Genomic DNA, 12,705 nt, shown 5'->3' with positions numbered 1-12,705 from the left:
AGGGGAAAATGGAAATTTAAGAGGAAATGTGGGAGATTGTGTGGGGGGAAGGAAAGAAGATGAGGGGGGAAATGAGAAAAACTGAGGGAAAATGAGAGAGTGGAGGAAAAGGAGAGAAGCTGAAAGAAAATGAGATTGAGGGAGAAAATGAGAGAAAACATGGGATACTGTAGGGTAAATAGAAACTGAGGGGGACATGACGGAAACTGAGGAGAAAAGGAGAGATAATGAGCGGGGGATGAGAGAAACTGAAAGAAAATGAGGGAGACCAAGAGAAAAAGAGTGTAAGAGGGAAAGGAGCAAAACAGAAAGAAAAAGGAGGAACACCAAGAGTAAAATGGAAACTGAAAGAAAATGTGGGAGATTGATGGGAGAAATGAGGGAGACTGAGAGGAAAAGGAAATAAAAGGAAAGAAAATGAGAGTGTGGGCAACTGAAATGAGAGAGAGCAAAGGAAAAATGAGGGAGGACAAGGGAGAATAAAGGAGTGAGGGAAAACGGCGGAGAACGAGAGCAAATGAGATAAACTGAATGGAAACGAGAGATAGGCAGAAGGAAAAGGGGAGCACTGAGGGAAAATGAAAGACAACGAGGGGGAAAATGAGACGGGGGAGCGTGAGGGAGAGACAGAAAAAAGGCGCAGGAAGGAGCGAGGCTGCGGAGAACAAGGCGAGCCCTGCCCGGCCATCCCGCCGCGAAACCTGCGGCTTCCCTCGCTTCCCCTTGTCCCCACCTCATTTGTGTCGGGAATTAACACACCGTCGGGGAAACGTGGACCGAGGGCGGGATGGGAGGAGAAGGGGCGGGATGGCGCGGCCGGGAGCGCACGGCGAGGCCCGCGCGCCTGGCGCCTGTGTTGGCTGCGCACTAAGAGGAACACCGCGGGGGACAGCAGCGGGGACAGCAGCGGGGGCAGCAGCGGGACGGCGGCCGGAGCGGAGCGGCCGCCACATCGCCCCTCACGGGGCTGGGGGGGGCGGCCGGACCCCGCTCCCGCCCCCCGCCTGACCCACAGCGCGGCCCCGAGGAGGGCGGGGCCGCGCCCCGCGGCGTGCGGCGCGCGGGCATTGGCGGCGCGCGGGGGCCGCTGTGGCGCTGAGGCGGTTTCCGGTTCCGCGGGGCGGGCGCGGGGCTGGCGCTGCCTGTGAGTGACACACAATGAGGCGGGCGGCGGGGCCGTGAGGGGCCGCGACCGAGCAGGCGGCGGCCGAGGCGGTGGGGAGGGGGGTGGGGGGGACGGACGGAGCGGCTTCGCTCGTGGACTGAGCGGGGGAAGAGATTCTCTCCCCGCCCCGCGCCCCGCCGACCGGGCAGCGAAACCGCCGCGGCGGCGGGAGCGAGCGAGCGGGGCCCGCGGCGCTGCTGTGCCCAGCCATGGACAATCAGGTGAGGGGAGCGGCCGCGCCGCGCTGCCGGAGGGGTGGGGCGGTGCCGCCCCCCCCTCAGAATGGGGGGCACGTAGGGGAGGGACCCCCGGGAAGGGACCCTGAATGGGGGGGGCGCCCCTGTGCTCGGGAAGGGGGGGCTGGGCGGCATCGCCCCCCTTTGGGGGGGCATATGTGCTCCTCACACCCTCTTTGGGGGGCACACCTCCTCCCAACCCCTCATATTGGGGGGGTACATGTCCTCCCCACACCCTTTAAGGGGGACACCTCCTCCCCGTTGTCTGTGGGGGGGCACACCTCCTCCCCAGTGGCTTTTGGGGGGCACATCTCCTCGTCAGTCCCATTTGGGGGGCACATCTCCTCCTACCCCACACCCTGTGGCGGGGGTACATCTCCTCTCCAATCCCGTTTGGGCGGCACACGTCCTCTTCACACCTCTTTGTGGGGGCACAGCTCCTCCCTACAAGCCCCGTTTAGGGGGCACGTCTCCTTTTCACACCTTTTGGGGGAGGCATATATCCTCAATCCAGTTTGGGAGGGGTCACACCTCCTTCCCATCCCCTCTTTGGGGAGGCTGCACGCCTTTTCCCCACTCCCCTTTTGGGGGACACATCTCCTTAACCCCATTTGGGGGGGGCACACCTCTTCCTTTCCACACCTTTTGCATAGGCACAGCTCCTCCCCAGTCCCATTTGGAGGGGGGCACACCTCCTCCCCACCCCCCATTTTGGGGGGCACACCTCCTCTCCACCCCCCATTTTTGGTGGGTACATCATCTCCCCAATCCCATTTTGGGGGAGCACATCACACCCTTCATTTCATGGGGACTTCTTCCCACCCCGCATTTAGGGGTCACACCCCCTCCCTAATCCCATTGAGGGGGGACACCCCCTCACCCCCTTCTGGGGGGGTTTCAGCCCTCTCCCCTCCGTGGGCGGCCGCTGCAGCCTGGCCCGCGGCGGGGGGTGTGAGCAGCATTTCCCGCAAATTCCTGCCTGGGATTATTGCCGGGGAGGGACGTGCCGGCGGGGCGACCCCCCCCGAGCCGCGCCGGGAAGGGTTAATGCCACCGGGAAGGGTTAATGCCACCCGGAGAGGCCCTGCAGGCCAGGGGGGTCCCGGGATGCGTGCGGGAAGTTTACCTGAGGTGATGGGCATGGGGAGCCTTTTGTGTGCGGGTAACAGGTACCTCCCGGGCTGAGGCTCGGAACCAGCCCCGCTATCCCGGGTAATCACCCGCAGCAGCGGCAATGGGAGCTGCTGATGGCTTTCAGGCAATTAGCACATCAAACAAAAACCAGAGCAGCCTTCAGAATGTTTATTGAGAAGTTGAAAGCAGGCTCCTTTGTATTATTACAAATTGTTTGAATAGGATCCTGATTTCCCTTTGTTGAGAGACACGCTTGGAAAAAAAGGAAAAAACCCTCCATTTTCAGCGGAGCAACTTTGGATGCTGGTTGTGTTGGGAGATCTTATTTTCAAATGTGTTTCAACTTCTGGCTTAATTCACAGCGATTGTTAATTGGAGCAGGGTGTGAGGAGTGCAGCAAGTACAACTTTCACTCTCAGTTAAACAGTTCTCTTTTATGTTTAATTTCGGTCTCTTCCACACAGCCCCATCTGGTTCTCAGCTCCAATTTCTCAGCCGTTTCAACTCGGAAAGGCAGATTTTGTAGCCTGACAGTCATTTGCACTTCTCAGGAGAGGGGTAGTAACTGGCAACAGTAGCAGGATTTAAAGGGTAATTACGGAATCGATAACGTGAGGCTGCGGCACAGGCTGGCTCAGGGGATGTGAACACTGTGGGAAGCATCCCAGATAAAGCAGGCCTGCAGGCACACCAATGTGAGCTGAGGATTTCGGCAGGCTGGCTCCATAATGCTTTTGCAGCGTTGGAGGGATTGCTGTGCTCGGGGAGAAGCACACCTTGCCTTTCTTCTCAGCCCTTAATGCGACATGAAAGAGCAGCCGGCCCTGGGCCTTGGTTCTTAGCTCAGGAGCGAGGTGGAGCTGCTGTAGATAAGCCTTAAGAACAGGAAAAAATGGCCTGCCTAGAGAACTTGCAGAGGAAGGCATCCCAAAGAAATGCTGTAGCAATAATGGTGAAGGAATTAATGAGATGAGTTTGTCCCCGAGCCTTGGGATTGATGTGTTGGGTGGCTGAGGTATTTTGCTGTAGAGATTTAAGCTGCCTGAAAGAGTGTGTTAAGGCTTATGGTTGAAATTGGAACTGGACCGCAATTTGGGAGGTCAGGCTTTGATGCCTGGTGCTCTGCAGACCTCCTGTGAGGGCTTTTTACAAAGACAGGAAGGCTGAGATGGAGTCACTTGTGCTTTTTCAGCAAGTATTCACCATGTTCTGGAAAAAAACCTCGGGTTGGAGATGCAAAGTGGTTTTTGAGCATTAATTGTGAACACACTCCTTGCTGCAGTGTGTCAGGGAGAAAAGGATGATACTTTCCCAGAACATTTGTCTGGAGCTCAGGAAGCTTTCTCTTTCCCTGCTCATTGTCTAACGTGCCCTTGGTTTGGCTCCAGGTCAACATGTAATATAGGTAATGACAAATAATGCTGCCTCTCCCAGTGGTAATTGGGACTTGCTAGGAAGAGCAAGACACTTATTTTCAAGCCTGAAGTGAAGAATGGGGTAGGGACTAAAACCAGCCCCTTTTTCTATGAGCCTCCTGGTGCTGAAGCTGGATTTTGGTGGGTTTAGTTTGGAATCACTGCTGCTGCTCTGGTTTGTGTAACAAATCTGCACAAAAGTTGGGTACCTTGAGTGTTTTTCTCTGTCTACAAATGTGGCTCTAAGATTTCCTTGATTTATCTTGTGTCTGATTCCCATTTGCCTTTTCTCTTTTACATCTGTTTAATTCATTTCCTTTCTCCTGGCTGTGAAGTCTGCAATACTATGTGGATTTTCACCATTAATTTCATTTGGTTTTTAAGGCACTTAATAGGATTTTTCTGCTTTGAGCCTGATATGGAATACACCTTTTCTGTTACTCAGAGGCCAGAGTAGGATTCAGGAGTGCAAATCAGAATTAGGTCAGTTTAGTGTTGGACATTGTACAGGCAGATATGTAAACTTGGTCTTTGAAAGTGAGATAATAAAATATATTTAGAACCATACAGGAAACATAATTTTCTTCTGGTGAGTGATATATTCTAGAGAATATCATAAACCACCAATTCATGATCTGATTTTTCCTGTTTCAAGATGAGTTTTCTGTCAGTGCTGTGAATTCTGTAAGCTGTGAACATCAAGTTCTGTCTCTGACACTTTCTAGAAATAAAGATTCCTCAATTAGGACTTTGCTGACAATTTAACTGATAAGTGAGGCAGAGAACCCGATCCCTCTTTTAAAGCTGCTTTCTCTGCAATGTGAATATTAGGAAGAGAACAGGTATGAAATGGTGCTGGGAGCTTTTTTTGTGGCAGCTTTGCCATCCATGACTGCGGTTTGCAGCGTGAGGCCGATCCCCACATGGGGGCTGCTGTGTTCCCGTGTCCTCAGCACGGTTTTGTGTTCTCTCTGCTGACGCTCCCGCCTCTGTCCCCACGCAGTGCACGGTGCAGGTGAAGCTGGAGCTGGGGCACCGGGCCCAGCTGCGCAAGAAGCCGACCACGGAGGGCTTCACCCATGACTGGATGGTGTTCGTGCGGGGCCCCGAGCAGTGCGACATCCAGCACTTCGTGGAGCGCGTCGTCTTCCGGCTGCACGAGAGCTTCCCGAAACCCAAGCGAGGTCAGAGGGGCTGGGCACGGCTTAGCTCTGTGAAAGAGCATTTTGCAAGTCGAGGTTGCGTTGAACTGTCGCTTCTCTGTGAAATATCTCCTTAAAAAGGAGAGAAATACCCATTGTGTGCGCTCCAGCTTTAACCTTCCCCCACTGTGTTTGAGGAAGGTCAGGGAGGATGGGACCTTTCTTCTGCTGAAAGGGCAGGAGGTGAGCTGCTTTCTCCTCTTATTTAAGCATTAGTATGTGCAGGTTCTCAAGACACAAGTGACAGCAGAAGATAATTCATGTTACACAATGGGAAAGATGGGTTTGATTTGTTAGAATTCACCAGCAAAAGCTGGAAGCACATGAGAGATGCTCTAATACTGGGCTCAGATGTGTACTGAGTATGGAGAGTTTTGCAGATTCTTGCAATTTCTAGTCTCAGATGCCAGTTTAGGTAGCCTTAACGCAGCAGAAATCAATGCTGCCACGGGGTGATGGTGTCTTTGCTGTACATTCCCCCTGCAAGCCCAGTGCAGTCATTGTGGTTGGGTTGGAGTGTTATTTTCTGACTTTGTTTTTTGTCTCTTTAGCAAAATGAACCTTATTCTTGGCATGGGCCAGCAGGAGCTCCTGAGGTTGAGGTGGAGAAGCAGGAATTGCCCTTCTCAGGGGCAGTGCAGTTACTTCTGTGTAGGATTGTGTAACTGGAGCTGCAGCATTAGTGCTTTAAGAAATACAAGCTGCCCCTGAGAATTGTTGTAATGTGCATTTTTGGCAATACTGCTTCAGGAGCAGGACACTCAGGATGCCTTAGGACAGCCTGTGACATTGGGTATTTGTGGGAGTCCACAGTGGGAAGGAGCTGAGAAGTGCTCAGCATTCACAAGGGTGTGACTCTGGTCTGTGTGTTGACAAAATCTCCTTCAAACTGATCTGTTAAAACTGATGTATGACAAGCAGGTGCAGGACTGAGCTGAAAGGTAATTTATAGAATAAAAATACAATCTGTGGGTTACAGTTTTTGTCCTCTAGTGTAATTAATTTGTTACAAATTACTGTCTTGGGATAGTACATAGAATCCCAGAGTGGTTTGGATTGGAAGGACCCTTAAAGCCCATCCAGTGCCACCCCTGCCATGGCAGGGACACCTCCCACTGTCCCAGGCTGCTCCCAGCCCTGTCCAGCCTGGCCTTGGGCACTGCCAGGGATCCAGGGGCAGCCACAGCTGCTCTGGGCACCCCAAGCCAGGGCCTGCTCACCCTGCCAGGGAACAATTCCTGCCCAATCTCCCATCCAGCCCTGCCCTCTGGCAGTGTAAAACCATGGCCTTTGCTCAGGCAGTGCTGTATCATCTGCCTTTCCAGGGCTATTTTCTCCCAGTCCCTGGGTTTTCCATGCTTCCTTGAGCTCGCTGCTAATGCCAGTGTGCCTTTGACCAAGGCGTGTCTGGGTTGTACCTCAGTACTGTGGCAAATGCCTCTCCTAGTTCTGAGTTTATTGGAAGGGTTTCTTCAGATGGTGCCCTCTTGGAGCAGATCCTGCTGCTGAAGGTGGGCTCGTGCTGCTGGCAGATTGCTCTTGGAGCCCTTGGAATTTGTCAGAATAGAGTGGCAGAGGAACAAAGGCTGCTTGGCAGACAGGCTTAAGATTCCTGCTGCCATATTGGCACTGCTCTTTGGTTTGGGATTTTTCCCTCTAAATGACAGGGTTCTTCTATGAAATTCAAGTTAAAGCAAGTCTAGATGTTTTTGTTATTTTTAGTGATGCCCTTTTTTCTCAGTTACGTTTGGAGTGCTGCTTTCCAGCACCTTAATGATGGTAGAAGTGCTTAGAGCTGGGAGGGGATAATACAGCTACATTAAAGGAAAATAATTTGTGTGCTTTTAGGTTTGATGTACTCTTTCCTAATCATATTAATTACTTGGAATTCTTAAGAGAAACTCAAAAGATTTGCACTGAATTCCTCTAATTACCTAATTGACTTTATTTACATATATTGTAGTGCATAAATTATATGCAAGTGCATCCGGTTCCTGAGAGGGAGAATATCTGTGTGGGTCTCATGTTTCTCCTGGCAGCTGCTGTGTGCTGCTGCATCATGGCCAAAGAAATGATCCTGGAATCCTTCAAATTGGATATTCTGGAATGGATAATAGGAAGGATTCAGGAGCATGAACCCACACCAGATAGCGGGACAGGGGGAACTGAGGCAGGGACATGCAGATTAATTTCTGAGAAGCAATTAACTTTTCTAATTGCTGTTTCTGCACTAAGCAGCTCTGACCTTAACAGCAAACTGGTTCACCTTCCTCCTCGTGTTTCCTTGTGTGTGAAATAAATAGCAGTGCTCACCTGCCCTTCAGGTTTGTTCACCTGTGGGGGAAGCAGCAGCCTGGAGCGTGGCCGTTACCCAACTGTGAGCATGGAGGAGTGCAGGGGAGTGTTTCAAGGAAAAAATCATCACCTGCTTGTGTGTGGTAGTGTTTTGATTCAGAAATAGGGCATCAAAGTAAAGTTTACCTTTCTGTGCTGTTCCACCTTTTGGATCTTGGCCTTTCCTTGCCAGGCACTTGGAACTGGCGGTTTGCATTGTTGTGGGCCTGCCCAGAAATGTAATTGTATCTCGGTGCACAGGAGGGGAAGGATCTCACTGAGGCTCAGGCCTGCAGTGTTTTATGTTTCCGTTCCATGGGAGGAGCCAAGAACAGATTTCATGTTCTTAGCTAAGCCCATGGCCACCATCTTATTCTGTGTGGGTTTTTACACAAAGGCCAGTGCTTTAACTGTGCCCTGAGTTGTCAGAGGCCCAGCTCTCCTCTTGCAGCTCCTTTTTGCCTCAGATAAAGTTGTGCTGAATTCCAAGCTCACATTTATTTGTTCTCTTTCAGTGTGCAAGGAGCCCCCCTACAAGGTGGAGGAGTCTGGCTACGCTGGCTTCATTATGCCCATTGAAGTGCACTTCAAAAACAAGGTAGAATCTGATTTCTGGTCTTCTAATTGTTTTGAGCTGTGCCAGAGCCTGAAACTGCCTGACAGAAAGACTCTAAATTATGTGACTGTTTTATGTGTGTGTTTTTTATTAGTCTAATAAATAGAATTTAACTGGGAGTTGGAAGCTCCTGCCAGACTTCAAAAGAAAGCTTTTGGCAGAAATGGAATTGGATAGAAAGGTGATACCAGGACAGTGGATGGTCCTGGAGATTCTGAGCAGAGATTGTGCCACTTGTAGCTTCTTTAGCATGGGGGATATTAAAGCAATTTAAAATATTTTATGTACATATGGAAGTAAATAAACATAAAACACTGATGCTATAAATATTTGTAAACGCTGCGTCGATTCTCAAAATATTAAAAAATCTGCTTTTGAATTTGCAAGCTTATTAAATTTAACTGTATAGGTATGAAATCTGCAGAGGCCCAAGACAAACATTTGCATGTGTAGCACAAGTGTTTAGAGCTGTCTTAAAGATATCCTTGTTCTTACTCAGTGCTCTTCCAGAATGAAAACACTAAATATTTTAAGTCTTAAGATGCGTTGCCAGCAAGTATATGAAAGTTAAAATTTGGATTTATTGCTTGCTTTAAGTCTACCACAGAGGTCACATGCTGTAGGTTATGAAAACAGGGAATTGGGCACTTGTGTTCATATTACCTCAGTTTCAGTTAAATTGTTTTGTTAAACATGAATAATGGATGTTTCTGGGTTTGATTACTGCTTAAATCATAAAATAAAAACTAATGTTTTGCTTATGATCCCTAAGAGGGAACTGAGATAAACTAAACCAAAAATGTTGAGCCACATCCCTGTAATCTGTGCTCTCCCACCCCCTCAGTTCTCTGAGCACCAGCCCTTACCCCAGGTGTGTTGACAGCTGACCACATGTGAAAGCCTCATTCTGTTTAGCTTCCCATCCTCCTTTCCCTGTCCCTCCCACAAACATCTGTCTGCTCTTCCCTTCTGTCCCCACTCCAGCCCAGGGTGCTCTCCTGGCAGTGTCACTGTGAATAATCACCATTTTGGGCTGGGCTCTTGGCCTACCACATTGCTCTGACCCCACTTTATGGGTTGGAGGAATAAGGAGATAATGGGGCTGAGCCACAGAAGACTGAGTGCCCTCCTAAACCTGGGAATGTTTTGCCCACAAGTTGTTTTTTGGGTGGGTAAGGTAAGCCAAAAGGCTGGGAAGAAGAATGGCAGGCAGGGGCTGGGGGGTGAATGTTGTTGATAAAAGCAGCTTTTTTGGCAAACACTGGGAACTAGGACTTGAGTGCAACAAAAACACCTCAAAAGCTTGCAAGTAGTTCTACTTCTGGTGGCTTTTCTGAGGTTTTAGATGGGAAGCAGTAAAATTCTCCATCTGCACTAAATGTTGGCTTAAGCCAAGTTCAAGATCCTTTACACTCCTGACCAAAAAAATGTGAACTTCTCCAGGGTTATTCCTTAAAAGTGGAATCTCTAATGCCTGGGAGGGGTGAACTGTGTTTTAGTTCTACCCTTTCCTTTTATTTTCTCTCCCTTTCTTCACCCAGCCATTCCCCACTCTTCCCTTTTCCCTGCAGCTCTCCAATGGTTTCTTTCACAAATCCTCAGATCTCCCTCATTTCTGTGTCTTCTCAGAGGTGCTCACATTTTCTGTGACTGCCATCTGCATTCCTGTGTTTTCTTTTCCCTCTGTCCCTCATATTCTTGTGTTCCTCATGGAGTATGGAGCTGGCAGCTTTTCTGCCTAGAACTTGCTTTCACACCCACTGGGGTCATCACTCCTCATTGTTTCTCCACGCACGTGACTGCAGAGTTGTTCCCCAGCACTGAGAAGAGAGGTGCCTTTTATAAATAAGGGAAATAGGTGGGCTCTGTTCTCCCTGGAAACAATGGAAGGAGCTGTTAATTTAGGAGAAGGCTCTTTGTTTCTGACATTTTGGTCTTCAGAAACATGACAAATAAATAGGAGAACAGGTTGAGTTGCAGACTTGTTTTCAAATGTACAGATATTCAAAAAACTCATTTTTGTCCTGTTTTTTGCTGCATGTTTTCTGGAGAAGTTCTTTTCCATTTTTAGGCTGATTAACAAATTGCTAATTAAAGAGTTTCAGGCAGCACCTCTCATTATTTAATTGGGCCAAAGGGTAATTGAGGGAAAAGGTGGAAAAGGTTCCATCTTCCAGCACATCATTGGAACAAAGATGTGTTTTCAGATTTAGCCATGAACTAACTTAGGATTGCAGGGAGCTCAGAAGCTGCTGCTGAGGGGCTGAGCAGGGCCAGGAGCCCACCAAGGGCTGGAGCTGTGCCAGGACTTGGCATGGAGCTCAGGGCAAGGCTCTTGCCCCCGAGGCTGCTGGCACTGCCCAGGCTGCCCAGGGAATGCTCCCAAGGCTGCCAGAGCTCCAGGAGCTCTCAGGGCTGCTCAGGGTGGGGCTGTTGGGGTGGCTGTGCAGGGACAGGGGCTGGGCTGAGCATCCCTGAGGATCCTTTCCAACTCAGGATATTCAGTTGGCTCCTCTGTCCACCTCTGCCCTGTGATGATACCATCTGGGAATTTTCAATAAGTGGAGTTGAAGGAAATGTAAGTGGTAAATACTTCTGCAAGGACAGGAATGCAAGACTTGGTTATAATAAAAATTAAAAAGATAGGGAAAGGGGAGGAGGGGGAATGGCAAAGGTTTAGGATACAGTCTGTGTTCTCCTGAATTAAAGAAGATGGTGTTAAAACACCAAATAAATTATTCTTTACTTCAAGACCTTGTTCTCCCTCTGATCTGTGTAAACCTGTTGACACTGGTGGGGATCAGCTGGTGTGAGTGCAGCAGATATTGTGAATTGATTAGAACATTTGGGACTCATCCTTGAGTAATTCTCTTCAGGTAGGTGGTATGGATTGGTTCTGGGATTGGGGTGAAAAGGCTCTCTGGAGGTGACTGGCCAGGGGAGCTGGGTGGGTTTTGAGGCCATATGTTCCTCACAATCTGACACATTTCTGTTGTTGTGTGTCCTCAGCTGAAACTAGACTTGCAGAGGCTTTGGGATTTGTTTATTGATGCATGTTGAGCTTTGTGAAGGTGAGAAGAGAAAGGATTTAAAGAGGGAGTGAGCCAGTCTGTGGAGATTGATCTTTGCCATGGTTGGCTGAAATGGTTTTTTTTCCACAGTTTAAGCCTCCTTTCTTAGCCATTTCCTTTCCCTGTTCTGATTTGTTACTGGGATGACAAATGCTGGCTGTCAGAGCCCTGTGCTCTTTGCTTTGGCTAAAGAAATACCAACCTGTGCTCTGGGAAGGAGCAGCTTTACTAAGAACTGTTTTAATTGACTTCATCAGGGATTTTTTAAGCAACTTGGCATAAAATTGCCCATTGACTCTTTGTGTTGGAGGAGTCCCTTTTTGTTATCATTGTGTGTGTTTGGAGCAGCAGGCTCGGTGCTCTCGGTGCCTTTTTGTCAGATGGGGAAGTGTCAGCAGAGTGTGAAAAAGGTGTAAGAACCTGTTCTTATCCTCTGTGAACATTGCTGGGCTGTGTTTGTCCTTCTGCTGCAATCCAGCTCCTCCATGAGTAGTGCTTTCTCAGTGCTGGTATCTGAATTGCAGAATATAAATTGTGAATATTGCAGGGAGCCTGGGCAGCTGGGGGCTCTGAGCAGCCACAGCACTCGTGGTCTCCTTTAACACTGGCAGAGCCTTTGCTGCTGTAACTGATCCTGAAAAACAAATGGCAGGGGCTCAGCAGGTTGATTGATAAAGCTTTTGGAAGTCGAGTTGGCTAATGACAGCAGATCATTTGGACTGGAAATGTTAGTGTGCTATTTTTGTTTTGAAATCCTTTGTGTTCCTGTAACGAGGGCTGCTGTGAGTGGCTTCTGGTGCTCGAATCGATACAAACCCGGTACAACAAATGCGTTGCTGTTTTTCTCCTGCTCTTCCCCTTCCCTCTCCCCCTCAATTTCAACAGTCTGGAGGCTTTTTTTCATTGTTGTCTCCAAATAAATCTCTTCTAGTGGTACACGTTGTAATCTGGAGGCTGTAATACAGGTCTGGCTTTGGTATTCATTCCCTGTGACATTTTTTGCATCCTAATCAAATTAGATCAATCCTCCCCACAAAGCTAAAGGTCTAGTAGATTTTCATGTTATTCTGATATAAGGCAGATGATATTAATGCAACATGGATAAGATGTTGTATTAAAGTCTCTTTAAAGATGCTACCTCCTAATTTTAGTGCTGGAGATAAAAGCCTTCCAGGATTTACATAATGGATACATGGAACTTGGGCTTTTCCTATTAGTGAGAGGGAGATAAGCAAAGAAAGCAGAGAAATTAGTTTGATTTTTCCAGTGAGGTTCAAAAGAAAAATAAGCATATTTTACCCCTTCTGCAACCTATGTAGAGGTGATGTAGAAAACAAATAGAGAAATATTGGGAAAGGGGAGAATTATTTGTGTATGAGAGTAGGAACTCAGTGGAGACGTTGTAGGTGGGCTGCACATATGGCAGGGGAGGTGAAACGGGATCAGCTACAACTGCTGTCAGGGCTGTGCCATCAGGAAGGGACTGGCCTGGGGAATACTCCTGGGGAGGCCTGGGCCAAGTGTTGGCCAGG

General features: G+C 48.9%; 1 protein-coding gene across 2 annotated transcripts in view; it reads left to right on the top strand.

Moving 5' to 3' along the window:
- The first annotated feature begins 1,144 nt into the window (after nt 1-1,144).
- MLLT1 (MLLT1 super elongation complex subunit) overlaps nt 1,145-12,705 on the top strand; it is a 32,290-nt gene continuing 20,729 nt past the window's right edge. Inside the window, exons 1-3 of one of the 2 annotated variants that reach the window (XM_039700415.1) lie at nt 1,145-1,386; nt 4,954-5,134; nt 8,002-8,084. In XM_039700415.1, the coding sequence (XP_039556349.1) occupies nt 1,375-1,386; nt 4,954-5,134; nt 8,002-8,084 (276 nt within the window). In that variant the 5' untranslated portion in view covers nt 1,145-1,374. The remainder of the gene's footprint in view (nt 1,387-4,953; nt 5,135-8,001; nt 8,085-12,705) is intronic. The other variant, XM_039700417.1, reaches the window with a different exon arrangement.

The sequence above is a fragment of the Passer montanus genome, unplaced genomic scaffold, assembly GCF_014805655.1.
Source record: "Passer montanus isolate IOZ18808 unplaced genomic scaffold, ASM1480565v1 scaffold140, whole genome shotgun sequence".
Classification (NCBI taxonomy): domain Eukaryota; kingdom Metazoa; phylum Chordata; class Aves; order Passeriformes; family Passeridae; genus Passer; species Passer montanus.
This window is presented reverse-complemented; position numbering and strand designations above follow the sequence as displayed.